At 47.8% G+C, this 18271-nt stretch overlaps 1 protein-coding gene across 6 annotated transcripts in view; it reads left to right on the top strand.

Moving 5' to 3' along the window:
- GNG4 (G protein subunit gamma 4) overlaps positions 1 to 18271 on the top strand; it is a 65072-nt gene that overhangs the window by 10158 nt on the left and 36643 nt on the right. The window contains exon 1 of one of the 6 annotated variants that reach the window (XM_053207188.1): positions 5906 to 10492. The exons of 3 other annotated variants lie outside the window; for them this stretch is intronic. In XM_053207188.1, the coding sequence (XP_053063163.1) occupies positions 10357 to 10492 (136 nt within the window). In that variant the 5' untranslated portion in view covers positions 5906 to 10356. Of the gene's footprint in view, positions 1 to 5905; positions 10493 to 18271 lie in introns of those variants that run through there. 2 more of the 6 variants (XM_053207187.1, XM_015080735.3) reach the window with 2 other exon arrangements.

Raw genomic sequence — 18271 nt, 5'->3', positions numbered from 1 at the left:
CTTTGCAACTGGAGAGAGCAAGAGGTTAAGTAATGTGCCCAAAGAGTTACGTAGCCAGCAAGGAGCAGACCCAGGATTCAAAGTTCAGCCTTTTGGCCTCAGGTCCTGCACTTGCCCGCTCTTGCCTGTGTCCTGCCTCACGGGTTGTCGGGGGACCGGAAGCATCAGAAGATGGCCCCGACAAGGTGGGCAGACAGGAGCTGGATCTTGGGCCCTTCTTGGCCGAGTGGAGGGGTGGCCTCCGTGGCCTCTCTGCCTCGCGTCTGTGCTGACAGCGAGTGCCCACTGGAAGCGAAGCCAGCGCCCCTGGACGCAGGTGCACACTGAGCTGTGTGCTGATGGAAACCCTGCCTTTCTCCATTATCACATAGTTTTAAGGCTCCTTTATGGCCGGGTAATTAAGGAGAGACTGTGGTTGAGCACAGCATCCTTATGCGTTTAAGGTCCTCCTCTCTCCGAACATCTCTTTCTATCTCAGACTTATTTGATTCATTCTCATTCTTCCATAGAAACAATTCTTTATCTCAAGAGTTCTTTCATATAACACATCCCTATCCCTCGGTCTTTGACTGAAATAAGTGGTCAGAAGAATTTTAAGACAGTGTTCCAAGTTTAAAAAAAAATATTAGGCACAATACACCTTACCTGAAACTGCTACTCCAGATATGTCTGCTTAATATGTGGTCCGAGTATTTTACAGGCAGTGCTTAGATTTTCAAAGGAGCGGTGGCTAACAGTTGATTCGCATTTTATAGCTCCCTGAAAGCCTTCACGTCACCTGTCCACTTGATCTTTTCAGAAACACCAGGAGGCGTGAAGTTTTCTCCCCATTCTTGAATGAGAAACTGAGTCTTGAGTAAAATTTGGCTGTGGAACACAGCAGAGCCAGGATGCAAACTCGGGGCTTCCACGCTTTTTCTATTGCATTCTATTGCCTCTTAGGGGGCAAAAATGGCCCCAAATGCCCTTATTGGGAAATAGGGTACCATCCTCTGGATGGTCAGATGTGCCCCTCCCAAGTACAGGAACAAGATGCTGGGGCATCCACCCTCTGGAGGGGAGTGCATGAGATTCCCTGGGTCTTCGACATGAGGATGTCCTATGGGATAGTCTGCCTCGGGGCACAGGCAGGCATCCTGCGGAGGACCCATGGCCATATGCAGGTCTGCTGGCGAGAGGCCCTCAGAGAATATGGCCTTAGCATGCATAACGTGCCCCTGAGTGGCCACAAGGTTCTAGCAAGCATGGGCTCCCAGTGTGATAAAGACAAAGCAGGTGCAGGCCTGCTTCTCAGTGCTCACTGCTCTCCTTCCACATGGGTCCTCCAGCCTCCTGGGTTATTCTGTACCGCTCGTCTTGCCTCTCCCAACACAGGTGTCCTAGGGACAGGTCAATCCTGGCCTTTCTGAGGTGTTTTTCTCTAGGTATCTTTGGAGCCCTCCCTTTCTGCAAGCCTTCCTCTCTTATAAATCAAAAGCGTTGGCATCCAAAACTTGTTCCTGAAGCAAGGGCTTTCAGAACCTACTTTGAAGGAAAAAAGCATAATACTTCTTTGTCTTTCTAGCCCTACTTTAATAATCCAAGTTCCCCCTGAGGCAACATGGATGTGTCTGGCTGGCTGAGGAAGGGTTAGGTACAAGGGAGCGCGGAGAGAAAGCACAGACTTGTCCATCAGAATATTCTGTCACTGCACAGAGAGCTGGTTTCTCCCCACCCTAGTCTGGGCTTACCTACTTCATGCAAGGAAAGACCCCAGGGTCCCCCAGAGAGAGGACCCCTGGCAGTAGGGGGAGATTCTCAACCACTAGCTGGCTGGTTCAAGAGGGGTTACATTACCTTCCCTCTCCCAGCCTTCAGCTTCCTCCAAGTGGTACCCAGAACTACTACACGAGGTCCTTGAAGGCAGGTCCCACCCAGGAACTCTGTGTAGACTCAATACAGAATGTCACGTGCTTGTCTACTGCTGATTTGCAAGTGTGCATAGATGTCCTTGAGATCAGTAAGGTAAAATGAATGTTAGTGTATTACTGAATTCTTTATATCACTGTATGTCTTCTGAGTCAATAGATATTAAAAGTACTGCCATAGGGACACTGCATTTTTTTTTATTTTAGAAGGAACCTTTAGGGGTGCCTGGGTGGCTCAGTCAGTTAAGTAAGTGTCTGTCTTCAGCTCAGTTCATGGTATCACAGTTGTGAGTTCAGGCCCCACATCCAGAGGGCTCCAAGCTCACGGTGTGGAGCCTGCTTGGAATTCTCGCTCTCTCCTCTCTCCCCGCCCCTCCCCTGCTCATACTTTCTCTCTCTCTCTCTCTCTCAAAATAAATAACTTAAAAAAAGAAGAAGAAGAAGAAGGGACTTTTATGCTTTAAAACCTTTGGAGCCCTGGTCTGTGGAATCCTTTCTCTTTTCAGTACACTGTGGTTTGTTAACAAATGTTACTGTAAATTTTCTAAATATACCATAAATGCATTTCTTCTCTGCCTTTGTCCACATTGCCTTCCTTTATCAGCTGCTGGGTTCAGAGCAGGAAGAATCACTAAGCAGCCTTGCTCCTCCCACGGGACACTGGGTGGAGAATTTCCAGAGGATGGGTCCTCCCTGTGTAGGTATAGAGGGCCGTTCTGAGACTGGCTGTTTGTCCCCCACCCTGGGGGCAACGTGGCGACCACTTAGTGATTGGTGGGACTGGTAGGAAGTCTCCCTCCTGCACTTGGACCAGAGCTTCATTTTATCCGCGTCTCAGATTTGGATACTTGTCTTTGCAGTCTTACAGAGACTGAGGTGAGCTGGACCACGGGTACATTTTTCCTGCTGGTTATAGCCTTATTATCTCGATTAGACTTTCCCCATCTCAAAGCGCCTCTTCCCAACAACTGGCTGACTTCTGGTTCAAAGGAGAAATAGCCAGAGCCAGTCCCCGCCTACCCCACCCCCCCGCCCCCCCCCCCCCACTGCCCCTGTAGACTCTCTTGCTCACACGTTGTTCAGGGATTTCCCACCACGGTCCACATCATTTCAGGTGCTTCATGTAGGGGTGGGGCGTGGCTGGCATAGGTCGGATCGGCTCCACCGATCAGTGGTCTGGGGCTTCCTGGGGCCCTGGAAAAAGCGGAACTTGTCTCTGCTCACCTCCAGCCTCCACCCTGCCACTCACCACCACCACCTGTACCACTCAGGGACAGTTCACCATGGACAACGACTCTGCAGAGGTCACCAGCAAGCCGCCAACACGTTAAAGAAAAACTCACGTCGGACTCTGCATCTTTTTTCCTGGAAAAAATCCAGGTCACTTGCAGGCTTATTTCGTATGTCCTGTTTTGTTCTGTTTTTTTCACTACTGCTAAAAAATTCCCCTCCATGCATAGCTCACTTAAGCAACACAAATCGGTCTGTCTGCAAAGTGTGAATATACACCTTGGAGAAATCCTGTTAACGTTTGTAACCAGTGATCAGCAGTGTTCGTGGGTGACAGCCTTTGATGGCAGCCTTCCTTTGTCTTTTAGAAACAACTGTCTAAGTGTTCATTGGTCATAAGTTCTTCTAAACTAGAATGGTTTCCTTTGTTTGCTCATTTTTTCCTTCACGATCAAGCCATTAAGGTTTTAGCTCAGAAAGTCAGGTGACAATGTCCAATATATTTTTTTAAATGTTTATTTTTGAGGAGCGCCTGGGTGGCTCAGTCGGTTAAGCATCTGACTTTGGCTCAGGTCGTGATCTCACAGTCTGTGAGTCTGAGCCCCACATCAGGCTCTTTGCTGACAGCTCAGAGCCTGGAGTCTGCTTCAGGTTCTGTGTCTCTGTCCTTTCTCTGCCCCTCCCCTGCTCATGCTCTGTCTCTTTCTGCCTCAAAAATAAACAAACATTAAAAAAATATTTTTAATATTATTTTTGAGAGAGACAGAGAGCGTGCGCACACATGAGCAGGGGAGGGGCTGAGATAGGGCGCGGGGACACAGGATCCAAAGCAGGCTTTGTGCTGACAGCAGTAAGCCTGACACGGGGCTCAAATTCACAAACCATGAGATCATGACCTGAGCCATCCAGGTGCCCCACAGTGTCTAATATTTGATGAATTGGTTAAGTTGTCTTACTGGTTTTGTTCCCACCTGAGGCATCATGCTTGGCTCCAATCTTTTTGGGACAAGAGGATCACATTGTTACAAAGGGAAACCCCCCCAAATGCAGAGATAGAAACTTGCTCAAAGTCAGACAAGTAAATCAAATACAGAAATAGGATTAGAAGCCAGTGTCCTGGCTTCTCATCCACACTTCATATCTGGAAAAAAAAAAAAAAAAATCTTTTCCCCAGGAGTTCATCTCCCAAGGAGCCTCAGAACATTGTAGAGTTCATCTCACAAGGAGCATTGGAACATTCTAGCTGCTCCAGCTGGACTTGAAGGAGGATTCTCCAATTCAGCTCTGGCAGATTCAGTTCGCTCAGTCTTGGCACAAAGATGAAAAGTCCGTAAACAAAGCCCTGCCCTGTGCCGGGCGTCGTCCAGCTGGGAAACCACACGCCTCACACACGGCTGCTGACCCTCTGCTTGTGGTCCTTTGGGTCGTCTCAGGGTTATTTTAAACTTTGATGTGATATCGTCCCAGAATGAAGTTTTCCTGTCAGTCTGTGCCATCGTTTGGTTAGCTGAGGATTAATTCCTGTATCACCACTTTTAGAAGAAGTAGAAGCAAGGAGTGATGCTGGACGTGTAAACAGGGTCAGGTCAGAAGTCACTTGAGAGTCCGGGGGTGTGAGCATCAGGACTGCCTCTTCCAGGATGTCGGTTGACAGAGGCTCCCGTCCACAGAGCACCGGATGACTGGCCATGACAGCGGTTCAGAGCTCCTCCCCTGTAGGATGTGTCCCTCACGTCTGAGGGCCACGCTTCCTGAGAAGTGCCGAGCTGCGTCCACACCACTCAGGGGGTGGCCCTTGTTTAATGACAGACCCACCGGGGCCTTGAACTGGCATCTCGGGCCACGCCGACCGGCACTTTCCAGACCCTGTGCTCGCACCAGAGTTCCCAGGATGAACCCAACACCTGCCCTGGGCTGCCCCGCCTCGACAGGGCTTCTGTGATGACACAGCCACGGCACCCATCTGCTGGTCGCCACTGACCACGGGCCGCTGTCCCCAACAGCACAGTCCAGTGCTTACCCACTTCTGAAGGGGTGTGTCTGACAGCTTGCAGGTGCCGGTGATTTGAGGATCTTTTCGAAATTTTAAAATTTAAGTTTCTTGAATAAAGAGTGGCGATGTCTTCTACGAGCTTGTGCTTGATTTATGTGAAGCTAATGCCAAATGAATGGGGGCCTCAAACATCTTACTCTTGTCCTGTTTAATTGGAAAGGGGAGAGTAAAAGTGAAGAGTGCGTGTAAGGTGATACCAATCACTTCTACTCCTAGTGTGCCCCCCACAGCAATCCTTGCTCGAGAGATCCATTCATCACATTATCGTACAAGATAACAAACTACGGGAAATAACCAGTTCTGCATCTACAGGACAAAAGATAAATGGGGGGGGGGGGGGGCGATAAATAACAGTGGAACAGTGTGTCAGTGAACTGCTCCGGAAAACAGTTCAGGAGGGTAAATATAGTATCCCATCTACAGATACTTTTTTTTTTTTTTTGGATGTTTATTTTGAGAAAGAGAGCCCACGAGCGGGAGAGGGGAAGAGAGAGAGGGAGAAAGAATCCCAAGCAGTCTCCACACTGTCAGCACAGAGCCCAACTCAGGGCTCAAACACACGAACCAGTAGATCATGACCTAGGCTGAAATCAAGAGTTGGACGCTCAACTGACTGAGCCACCCAGGCGCCCCTACGAATACTTTTAAATAGGAAATAATTCTCCGTATTGCTTAGAGATACGTACATATGTTTTAAAAAGTCTGAAGATGTGTAGGAATAATAAACTGACTTCAGAAGAGAGATTGCTGGGGAGAGGTCCCAGGGCACCTCACCCACATATTTTTGTTTTATTTGATAAGCTGGGTGGTAGAGAGACCAGGGTGTGTCATGTATTATTCTCTCAATTGCGTTATATGTCTGAAATATTCCATAATACAAAGCAATTTGGAAATTCCTCCACTGAATCCTGACTTTTTTAAAGGAGTCATTAGTATTAGAACTACTTTGGGCTTTTTTCATGGAATGAAATTAAAGAAAATATAAACAAAAATCTTTATTGTCTTACTGAAATGATTTAACTTACAGGTGATTTTAACTTTATATTTTCCTGTAGAGTTTGGATATTTTATAATGAGCACATAATTAGGGAGGAAGAAAACTAGGTTGATTCCTTTTGGAAATAAACATCCTTCAAAAGAATTACTAAGACCTTGGGACGCCTGGGTGGCTCAGTTGGTTGAGCATCAGACCTCGGCTCGGGTCATGATCTCATGGTTCGTGGGTTCAAGCCCTACGTCGGGCTCTGTGCTGACAGTTCAGAGCCTGGAACCTGCTTTGGACCCTGTGTCTTCCTCTCTCTCTCTCAAAAATAAACATTAAAAAAATTATAATAAAGAAAGGATTACTGAGACCTGGAGTCCTTGCAGGTGAGGAAATTTGACTCTGGATAGGCCATCATCATTTCTGTTCCTGAGGTATTGATTCAGAGAAAGGAGTGATGCTGAGTTGTTTGTTTGTTTTTTGTTTTTTCATTCAATTCAATTCACTAAATATGTACTAAGTGGAAAACTCCCATCTTCCCTGAGGTTATAAAAATGAGCCTAAAAATTCCCTATTCTCAAAAGAGCTGGCAGTCTAGAAAGGAAGAAAATATACAAGCACCGTTGTTTGAATACCAGAGTACAAAGTCTAATATGTTGAGGACGATAAAAAGTCTAGAAGCATCACAGTGATGGAGGGTGGGGCTCAGCTCCAGGGACCAAGGCGGCAAGCCAGGTCAAGACACTTTTGTTTGAGAGGGTAGTAGCATCTGAATGAGACCCTGAAAATGTGTAAAGCAGCTTTTATCAGGAAGAGTTGGGGTGGTGAATAAATAAAATAATGAAAGCAAATGATGAGTGTGGAAACATTCCAGGCACCAAAGAGTAAACTCAGGCAGCCAACTCTAGGTTTGGATCGGAATTACAATAAACCTTGGTTTGCAAGTATAATTCGTTCCAGAAACATGCTTGTAATCCAAAGCACTTGTATATCAAGGCAAATTTCCCCATAAGAAATGGAAACTCAGATGATTCATTCCACAGTCCAAAAATATTCACATAAAAATGATGACAATACTGTAACATAATTTAAAATAATAAAGAAAATACAACATATATAGAAAAAGAAATTAATTAATTCCACTTACCTTTGAAAACCTCCGTGGCTGGTGTGAGGGAGACAAGACGGAGGAGGGTGATTGTGTAGGACAAGTTTCACTATCGCTAACGGAATCATTGCTGTGGATTGACTCAATGGAATCTTTTTCTTTTCTGTGCGACTTTAATAAGGAAACTATCCAATGACACTTGCTTTTGCCTCCTTTTGAGGATTTTGAGGAAATGTGACATTGCATTGTCGTTAAACAAGTTCATTGCTTGCACTGCTACGGCCTTATTTGGGTGGCGCTTTTCTATAAAATTTGCACTGTTTCCCACATTTTACACCTCTCCCTAATCTCGTTTGAAGTGAGGGATTCCTCTGCCTCCCCCCCCCCCCCCGCCCCTGCAGACGAGATCTCCTCCGTAACCTCTTGGGGTTGCTTGCGATGCAGATCCGGCAGTGTGTCGGTGGTCAGCTCCAGGCCATGTGTCTCCACCAGCTCCCAAATGTCATCCTCATTCACCTCCAGTCCCATGGTCTTCCCCAAGGACACAATCTCAGCGACACCCGGTGGCTCCCATTCATGAGCAAGCCCCTCTACGTCATGCCCAAGAGCACAATCAGGCCACAGTTTTCTCCAAGCAGAATTGAGGGTTCTCTTGGTGACCCCATCCCATGCTCTATTGATGATCTTGAGGCAGTTCACGATGTGGAAATGACTTTTCCAAAACTCTCAGAGGGAAAGGTTTGTTCCTTCGGTCACCTCGAAGCATCGCTGAAATAATGCTCTGGTGTAAAGCTTTTTAAAGTACAAAATGACCAGCTGGTCCATGGCCTAGAGGATCGGAGTGGTGTTGGGAGGAAGGAACTTGACCTTAATGAACTCGAGCTCCTCCAGTAAGTCATCCTCAAAGCCTAGAGGATGAGTAGGAGCATAATCCATGACCAGCAAGGCTTTGAGTGGCAGATTCTTTTCAAAAAGATATTTCTTCACTGCAGGACCCAAGACCTCGTTGATCCACTAATTGAACAAGATACAAGTGACCCAAGCCTTGCTGTTGGACCCTCCACATAACGTTTAACTGGCTCTTCTGCACATTGCATTTCTTTTCTTTTTTTTTTTTTAATGTTTATTTATTTTGGGGAGACAGAGCATGAGAGAGAGAGAGAGAGAGCACAAGCAGGGGAGGGGCAGAGAGCGAGGGAGACAGAATCCTAAGCAGGCTCCATGCTCTGAGCTGTCAGCAGAGCCCGATGTGGGGCTTGAACTCATGAACTGTGAGATCATGACCTGAGCCGAAGTCAGATGCTAAACTGACTGAGCCACCCATCCACCCCATGCACCTTCATTTCTTGAAGGCTCGTGGATTCTCTGAATGATACACGACCAGGGGCTTGACTTTGAACTCCTGGCTTGCATTAGCACGAGAGGGTGAGACAGTCTTTCATGGGTTCGTGACTGGACATTTCATTCTCTTCTGTAATGTAGGTCCTCTTTGGCATCTTTCTCCCCCCAAAAAACGCCATCTCATCGCAGTTAAAAACTTGCTCCTTCAGGTAATGCTTGGAAACCATGAGCTTCTGGAACTCGGTGGTGAACACCTCAGCTGCCTTAGCATCTGAACTCACAGCCTCACCATGCCTCACAACAGCATGGATGCCACTTCTTCTCTTAGTTATCAAACCATCTTGCCTTGTAGCCTTTATTTTCTGTTGACGTACCTGGCAGTTTACTTACAAGGTCAGTGTACAAGGCCTTTGCCTTCTCCCAGATAAAGTTCTCGGTCACAGTGTCACCTGCTAGTTGCTTCTCATTTATATAAACCAGAAGCAACTTTTCTACATCTTCCAGAACACGTGGCCGTTGCTTTGATATTCTCGTGACTCCTTTGGCTGCGCCTAGCCCCCTTCTTTCTTCTTTCTTCTTTAATATTGTGCAAATGGTCAATCCAGACTTCTTATAAAGTCTTGCAATGCTGGCCACTTGCATACCTCATTCGTACTTGTCAATGATTTCCTTCTTAACTTCTCCTGTAATCGTCTTCTTACCTCCTTTCTTTTCAACCCTTTACTGCATGGGGGCCATTATATACACTCACATGGATGTTGACTACAGTGCAGTATTAATAAACTCTTGTCATACACTGTATTTCGTGTAACCGGCAATAGGGCGGCAGGGGAAAGGGTCTCTACCTGCAGGCAGCCTGACCTAGAATGAAGCAAGCATTCGTAAGCTCACTCTTGTCTGGAAAAGCAAAGGACTGTCCACAGGTGCTTTGAGGTGACAACAAATACCTTAGTGCCAGTCGTGGGCACCTTCCAACGTTCTGAAAAATCACTGATTTCTGCCAAACACCACAGCCTGAGACCGAGCATCCGAGCATGGGAGGTGATTACCCACAATCCCGCAGTGAGAGAGAGAGAGACAGAGAACAACCACTGCCTCAGTTGTGATCACGTGACATTCGGCGTCACGTACTACGCGTATCACAAGACGTCGCTCATTTATCAAGTTACAATTTATTAGAAATGTTTGCTCGTCTTGTGGAACACTCGCAGAACAACTTACTTGCAATCCAAGGTTTTACTGTATTTGATTTTGAATATTATAGGGAGGAAGTTTGGTACCAATTCTTTAAAGCCTCTCATATTTGACGTTTCAGAAGAGTTCACGCACCATTACATTAAATATGGTTTCAGAAATAAAATCACAACAGCTTGATCTGAGCCTCTGCTTTTTCTTGCCTTATATGAACATCAGCCTCACCTATTTTACTAATGAATTCCTGTGTGAAAAGTACCAAGCAGGTGTTAAACTTCATCACTTCCAAGTAGAGCACATGCCATTTCAGCTCAGAGAGGGATTTCATGGCTGTTTCTGGTCCTGCTCAGTTCTGTGTGGGGTGGGGGGGTGGGGGGGCACTGGCATAATTAACATGAGGGCACTCTGGCTGCCGCGGGTTCAGTCACAAAGATTCCAAGGAAACAAGCCTTCAAAGAGGCAGCTGGTAATAAATGACTAGTGAGCTACAGAGGAGGCCAGATGAGATGGTGAGAGCAGGCGCCCTTGACCAGGGACTGGCATGAAGCCCCAGAATCAAAGGAGGCTGAGGACTCAGATCACAAAAGTGGAGGGAAGCCGCGGAGTGAAGCACACGGGACAGGAAGCTGGGCCTGCAGCAGGGGAGCCGTCATTAACACGGGCCACCGTCCAGCGCCGTGAGTCAGAGTGAATAGGGCTGCTGTGAATCTCAATCCACAAACTCTGGTGCGGGGGAGAAAGGCGATTCTTCTGATTTTCCAATAACTTGACTTTCACTGAAGCATGCATCCTTTTGGCTGGCAAGGAACTTTAGTCTCAGTTTTTACCAGGTGCCCCAGCCTCCCTGGGATTGCCTCAGGGTCTCCCCAGGACTTAGGAAAGGCCAGGGTGTGGGAGAGGTGCCCCCTTGGTCCTCGAGGCATCTGTCCACCAGGTGACCAATGAGACACCCACCAACTGAGCATCGGCCGGTGAGGCGAGTGCCTCTTGGTGGCCTCGGGTCCTGCCTGGGGGCACAACACTCTCCTCTGGGACCCTCTCTGCTTCAGAGCAGTAGGCAGCCAGTTTGTTTTTGGGTCTTGCCACCCACCCCCCCCATGCCGCACCTAAGACTCCCACCCCCAGCCCCAGCCATGCTGGCTGTTGGTGAGGGTTACCCTCTAGTCCTGGGGCAACTCCACTCTTCGCCCTGCTCTGGTGAAGGCATTGCCCTCCTATCTCCTGAATTCTTTCCCACCTCTGAGGCTCAGGCTTTGGAAACAAAAGTCTAAGACTCTTGGGCGTGTCTGTTGTTTAACTTACCACACCGGTCCCTCCATGGATTGGGAGGTGTAGGTCAACATCTGTAAGTGTGGTATGATCCCTGTGTTTGAGGTTACTTGATTCGGGCTTTCTTTCAGGCTTCACCCTACTCCAGGCGGCCTGGCTTTCCTCCCTGACAGGTTAACACACACAGAAGGCTTGCACTTCCTGACAGAGCCCTGGGGAGAGCAGATGGTCCACATCACAAGCCCCCTGGCCCAGCCTGCTCCCATGTGCCTCCATCGTACTGATAACTGCCACTTACCGAGGCTCCCCCCCCCACCCCCACCCCCCCACTGTGCCAGGCAGTTTTCTAGACCCCTCACTCACATTATCTCATTTAATCTTCAGAACTGTGCCATGAAGGCAGGTATAATTACACCTCATCCTCAGAGGATTTTTAGGGCAGTGAGACTTCTGTGTGACAGTCTAATGACGGCCATGTGTCATTATACATTTGTGCAAACCCATAGAAGGTATAACGCCAAGAATGAACAAAGACAGTGTGAACTGTGGCCTCTGGGTGCTAATCATGTGTCAGTGCAGGTTCATCAGTTGTAACCGATGCACCAGGCTGGTCAGCGGTGCTGGTGGTGGGGACGCTGTGCAGGTGTCGGGGTGGGGGGGGCCACAGGAGATCTCTGTACTTTCTGCTCAGTTTTGCTGTGAAACTAAAACTGCTCTGAAAATCGAAGTATTTTTGTTTAAAAGAGGTTGAGAGGGTGGCAAAAGAAGGTTTGGGAGGTGGGAAAGAGAAGTATAGTCCAAAGCAAGAGGAGAGAGACCAGGGAAGGGGCCGCATGCCTGGAGCTGTGTGTAGGTCACAGGATCATCCTGCGAAAGATACTGTCACCAAGATCCCTGAATACCTTTGTCATGCGGGGGCCTCACCTGCCTTCTGGTCGTTCTTTTCTGGGTCCTGCTGGGGGCTCCCTTCCGAGTCAGCTCTTCCCCAGGGTGAGAAGGTCAGCAATGTGTTACAGATTTTCCAAGAGCTGCAATTTACTAACAGTCTTCCTCTGAGGGTCAGGAGCCTGTTTGCAAACAGCAGTCTTGACCAAGACAAAAACAGGTTTCTAGAGGTGAGAGGGAATCGTGATGGAGACAAGGACGACAGAGAAACCTTATTTGATCTGTCTTCCCACGAAAAATCTTACAGGAAGCCAATGAGGTGGGAAATAAATTTGCAAACACACACACACACGAAGTAAAGTTAAATCCTGATACTTTGGAACAAAATCATGTCCTTTCTTAAAAAGACGAATTGTCCAGGAATGTGCCAGTTAGTGGCTTGCTGAAGAATGTTTATAGGAAAATTCATTATTCTTGAATAATGCTCAGAGCTGAAATAGGACAGCGTTTGTCCTTTCCTCAATTAAAAGTCACATGGACAATTCAAATGTGTCATTTTTCTCTGACAGTCAGACACTTCCCACCTTGTGAAAATAGCTTTTCTGTTGAAATAGTGTCACGAAGATGGGATTTGACATAGTCTGAAGAACCACACTGTCTTTCAGAGGACTTGCTTGGGACCTATGACCACTTTCTTCTTTCTGCTTTCTCCCTTTTGGCCTGGAAAACTCTCTCCTAGGCCACCGTTGTGTTTTGGAAACAGATAACTTGTCTGATTTCACGGGTTCACAGCTGGAGTGGAGTTTTTGCCTCAGGATGAATCATAACTCAAGTCTCCTCCATACTTGATTTAGATGAGATTTTATTTTTTTTTTAATTTTTTTTTTAACGTTTTATTTATTTTGAGACAGAGAGAGACAGAGCATGAACAGGGGAGGGTCAGTGAGAGGGAGACACAGAATCGGAAACAGGCTCCAGGCTCTGAGCCATCAGCCCAGAGCCCGACGCGGGGCTCGAACTCACGGACCGCGAGATCGTGACCTGGCTGAAGTCGGACGCTTAACCAACCGCGCCACCCAGGCACCCCAATAACCTCCCTATTTTAAAGTCAACTGATTAGAGGCACCTGGGTGGCTCAGTTGGTTACGTCTCTGACTTCGGCTCAGGTCACGATCTCTCGGTTTGTGGGTTCAAGCCCCGCATCGGGCTCTGTGTTGACAGCTCGGAGCCTGGAGCCCGCTTCGGATTCCGTGTCTCCCTCTCTCTCTGCGCGTCCCCCATTCGCACTCTGTCTCTCAAAAATAAATAAGTGTTAATTTTTTTTAAGTCAACTGATCAGCAACCTTAATTCCATCTGCTATCTTAATTCCTCCTTGTCATGTTACATAGTGTATACACAGGTTCTGGGAATCAGGACATGAGCCTCTTTGGGAAGCCACTCTTCTGGCTTACTCCAGAAGCCAGATAAGACAGCATATGTCAACTGTATTGTCAGGCAGCATCATTCGGATTGCATAAGCATTACTTATGGACCGGAAGCAGCCGTGAAGGAGCTTCCAACACCTCACGTGGACGCGATACTTTGGGCTTTCCCAAGTGCTTGGTGACTTCTGTAAGTGGCATGTCCCTGTGGGGACCCGGAAGCTCTTTTGAAGAGATGCTGCTTCTGCGGGCAGGGGTCTGTGGCACCAAGGTGGACCCTGCCCCTCCACTGTAGATCTCATCCCTGAACGCCGTAGAAACTGCAGCGAGAACTTCTGAAGGACTCCTCGTGCATGTGCCGATACTGTTGCACTGGCCAGCTGGGGCTTCTGTCCTAGCTTTCGGAATAGATTGGTCTGTGTTGTGTTACAGTCACGTGAGTCTGAAAGTGTGGTCGGTCGTCAGCATCGTACTGGGCTAAAGTGGTTGGCTTTCCTCTTATGACCAATGAGGAGCTATAGTCGTCTTCCTTGGCCACCAACAGAGTACCACAGAGCAGGTGGCTCACACAGCAGGAATTTATGTTCTCACGGTTCTGGAGGCTGAAGTCCAAGACCAACGTGCTGGCAGGGTTGGTTTCATTTTGCTGTGAAGAATATTATTGGTATTTTTTGTTTGAACCTTGCATGAAGTCTGAGGCATAGATGAGAGCGATAGAGCAGTGCAAACTTCCTGCCTGGGGCGGTCATATTGTGGTTATGGGAGAGAATGTCCTTGTTTTTCGGAAATGCATAATATTTTTTTTAAGTTTCTTTATAAATTTTGAGAGACCTAGAGCATGAGGTGGGGGGAAGGGCAGACAGAGAGGGAGAGAGAGAATCCCAAGCAGGCTCAAGTCCCAGGTTAGCAGAACTTGAACTGAGGAAGCATGGGATCGTTGATCTGAGTCGAAATCAAGAGTCAGATGCTTAAGCGACTGAGCCCCCAGGTGCCCCAAGAAACACATAGGATTGAGGAGTAATAGGGAGTCAGCTGGCAACTCACACTCAGGTGGTTCAGAGAAAAAAAATTCTCTGTGCTACACTTGCAACATTTCTGTGCACTTGAGATTGTTACAAAATGTTTAAAGTTTCACATTGAGGCCACTCTTCAAAAGTAAATGATGCCAACAAGCACATGAAAAGATGCTCGGCATCGTAGCCCGTAGGCAAATGCAAATGAAAACCACAGTGAGGTCCCACCTCACGCCTACTGGGATGATTATAGTCCCCCCAAAATGGAAAGTAACAAATGTTGGTGAGGATGTGGAAAAATTGGAACCCTCCTACATTGCCGGTCGGAATGTAAAATGGTCCAACACAGGTACTCCGACAAATATAGGCATATGCCTGTTCAAAGCAGAAGTAAGCACAATAGTCAAAAGGTAGGGAGAGCTCAACTGTCCATCAAACAAAGTAAGGGCAAAAAATTGTGGTATATCCATACAGTGGAATATTACTCAGCCACAGAAAGGAACAAAGTACTGATACATGCTGCACCCTGGATATAACCTCAAAACGTTACATAGTTCAGACACAGAGGGGCACATTGTGAATTATTCCATTTATACGAAATGTCCAAATAGAAAAATCCATAGAGACAGAGAGCAGGTTGGCTGTTGCCAGGGGCTGTGGGGAGAGCCACTTAATGAGTATGGAGTTTTATTCTGGAGTGATGGAAATGCACCGAAACTAGACGGAGGTGGTGTTGTGCAACATTGTGAATGTACTGAATGTTCACTTTGAAATAGTTACTTATGCCAGGTGAATTTCACCTCCGTAGAAATTCACTTCGAAATCCCACCATTTCCCTGTAAATGGTGTCTTAAAAAATGGTTAGAGATAAAATGCAGTTGCCAGCAGCTGGAGTCTTTAGAAATAGTGTTTCCTGGAACCGGTCCCAGAGGTTGGAACTGCCTCATCTTCATTGGGTAGCTTGGCCTGTCGCCAAGGCTACTGCTTCCTAACAGGACACAGGCTGTGGCATTTGAAGCCCATGTTAGAGTGAACCACCAGAGTGAGGCGAGAGGGCTGTGCTAGAAACCCTCCCAGAGAAGGAGGCAGTGCATCCAGGCTCACGATAGCCACTGGTTTTACCGGATACTGGAAGCTTCGCCTGCACCCTAGAAAGATGGCTAAAATACCAAGGGGCGGAAAGGGTCTGGCTGGGAGAGGCCAACAGACAAATCGGCATGAGCTGCTTCTCTCCCATCAAAGAGCATGACCCACTGAATGTGTGCTGGCGTTTTTGATGGCATCGTGTGGGAGGCGCAGCATACAGCTGACCCGTGAACTACACAATTTGAACTGTGAGGGTCCACTTCTATGTGGATTCTTTTCGACACGTACAGTACAGTACTGTAAATGTATTTTCCTTATGATCTCCTTAATAACATTTCCTCTTCTCTAGCTTACTTTACTGTAAGGATACAGGGCATAATGCGTAGAAGATACAAAATAAGGGCTAATCGACTGTTCATGTTACTGTTAAGGCTTCCGGTCAACAGTAGGCTATTAGTAGTGAAGTTTGGGGGGAGTCAGAAGTCGTATGCAGATTTTTGGTTGCACGGAGGGTTGGCGCCCCTACCTCCCACGTTGTTCAAGGCTCAAACGCATATAGTTCAGATCGTTCCCAGAGCCAGCTGCCTGTATGGCTTACCTCTGTTTCTCCAAGAACAAGCTCCACGTTCTACCCAATGGCCATGGCCAACAGCCTCATTTAAGACTGCGCTCTCTGTACCAACTACATAATAGCTGGGGCCCTTCGTGACCCAGAAGCTCTGCTGTTACTTCTCCATTCTGCAAAATTGCACTTTACGGAGCCTCAGACACAGTCCTAGCAATTTTGTGCCCTTTGGTCCACGATGAGTAACTTATTGGGTTTTTTGGTATTTTTCGCTTTTTACATTTTCTTGGCCACAGGGGAGGGGGCGTCCTCCCTGTCCCTTGAGGTATTCACAGTTTCTTCCACCACTGCAGCCTCCCCTGGGGGTCCAGGGGGCCGCTGGGCACATGGGGTGGGGTGTGTTCCCATGATCACAGACGGGCACTGGGTAGTTCTGGGCATGGCCTTGTTGATGATAGTGGAGTATTTGGTGAAGGGGCTGAGGAGGGGGTAGAATTACAGCGAGCCCCCCGATGGCAAAGGATGCAACCAGCACCAGCTCCTTGGCCCAGGCATCCTCGGGGAAGGTGGTGCATCTCCCGGCCATCTTGGCCTGTCAGCCACAGCCAGTCATTTGTGGGTTCTTTTCAGTATTAAATCTTCTACAATTCTGAAAACACAGACTGAAGATCAAAGAAACAGAGCAGAGATGAGCAGAGGGGTCTCCTTCCTGTGCCCAGCCCTGCCACGCTGGTTTGAGCCAAGGCTCTCACCTGGCCCTGCCTTCTGACTCCTGCCCCCTCTTCCTCTGAGCCTTTCCATGAGCGGACTTCTGGTGGCCCTACAGGCACGACTGACAACTCTCCGTCCATCTTCAGCTCAAGCTCACTTCTAAGCTGCATCCCCGTCAGTCCACCTGTCTGCCGGGCATGGTCTCTTCGGGGTCCTAAAGTCGCTCCAAGTGCAGCCTGCCCCACGTGAGCTCACCGCACACCCCTGAGAACCCCGCTTTCTCTTTTTAAGCCTGGTGAGTTTCCCCGAAAGTCGGCCAGCCACCTTCCTTCCCCACCTTCCCCAGCGTTCAGATCCCGATGTCGTCCTCTCCGCACTTGCATCCCGGTACTAGCTCTCCATCACCCCCCGTCATCTCCCTGCCAGAGCTTCAGGTGCACGCAGCGGGTCTCTCGTCTAGACTCGTGGAGCTTCCGAAGTGGTCTGCTTGTGTGTCTCATTCACCTCTTGCACATTCTCCACACTAGGTTGAGGTGATCTTTCTAAAATGTAAAAGCCGCTCATTACCTCTCTGCTTCAATATCCTTCACTTGATTCTAACTGCCTACTTGATTCAGGTCTCACCTCCTTAGAGTGGCATTTGAGACCCTCCGTGATCTGACCCTCGGCTCCAGGAATAAAGACGCATGCAGCTTTTAGAGCATGCCAGGCTTGTTTACACCTTGCCTGCCTGTACACATGCTGTTCCCTCTGCCAAGTGGCCTCCTATTCGCCTTCCCAGGTTCAGAGTGAGTATGAAGCCCTCCCACTCTTCTTACCACCCTGTCCACCCCAAGAAGAATCCATCCTCTCCTTTTGGGCCCCACTCCCCTTCACAGATTCTGTGGTGGCTCCTTGGATCTATGATTGCATATGCTGCTGTTAGTTTGTCTCCCACACTAAATAGAGGGCAACAGCCATGTTTGAATCACCCCCTCATTTCTTGAGTGTTGTGCCTGACATAGTAAAGGCTGAATAAATGAATAATGGGGGATTGATTTGAGGTTCTCACTAATTAGCTGCTTCCTGACTTTGGGAAAATAACTGGCTAGACCTCAGTCATGTCATTTGTGAAGTAAGGGAATTGTAGGTTGTTGCTTTTGTTCTACAGACTGCTTCTCAGTCCGTGTTCCCGTCGCCCCAAGATGAGTTTCTTTCACACATCCATGAAACACCATGCCATTCTCAGAGAAGTGTTTCCTTATGGGTCTTACAAAGAACAAAACATAATGACTCTTTGTAAAAATGATCATAAACCTACGGCCACAGTCTTGGGTTTGTGCTGATACTGGGTTGAGTTCCCCTCCCCATTCCTACCCACCTGGAACGTCACAGTGTGATATTATCCGGAAATAGGAGATGTAATTGGTGAAGATGAGGTCAATACTGTATTAGGGAAGGCCTTCCCTAATATATCCAGTATATGGTTGGTGCCCTTGTAAGAAAAGCAGGGGACACAGAAACTT

The sequence above is a fragment of the Acinonyx jubatus genome, chromosome D2, assembly GCF_027475565.1.
Source record: "Acinonyx jubatus isolate Ajub_Pintada_27869175 chromosome D2, VMU_Ajub_asm_v1.0, whole genome shotgun sequence".
Lineage (NCBI taxonomy): Eukaryota > Metazoa > Chordata > Mammalia > Carnivora > Felidae > Acinonyx > Acinonyx jubatus.
Note: the sequence above shows the minus strand (reverse complement) of the source record. Positions and strands in the feature narration are given on the sequence as shown.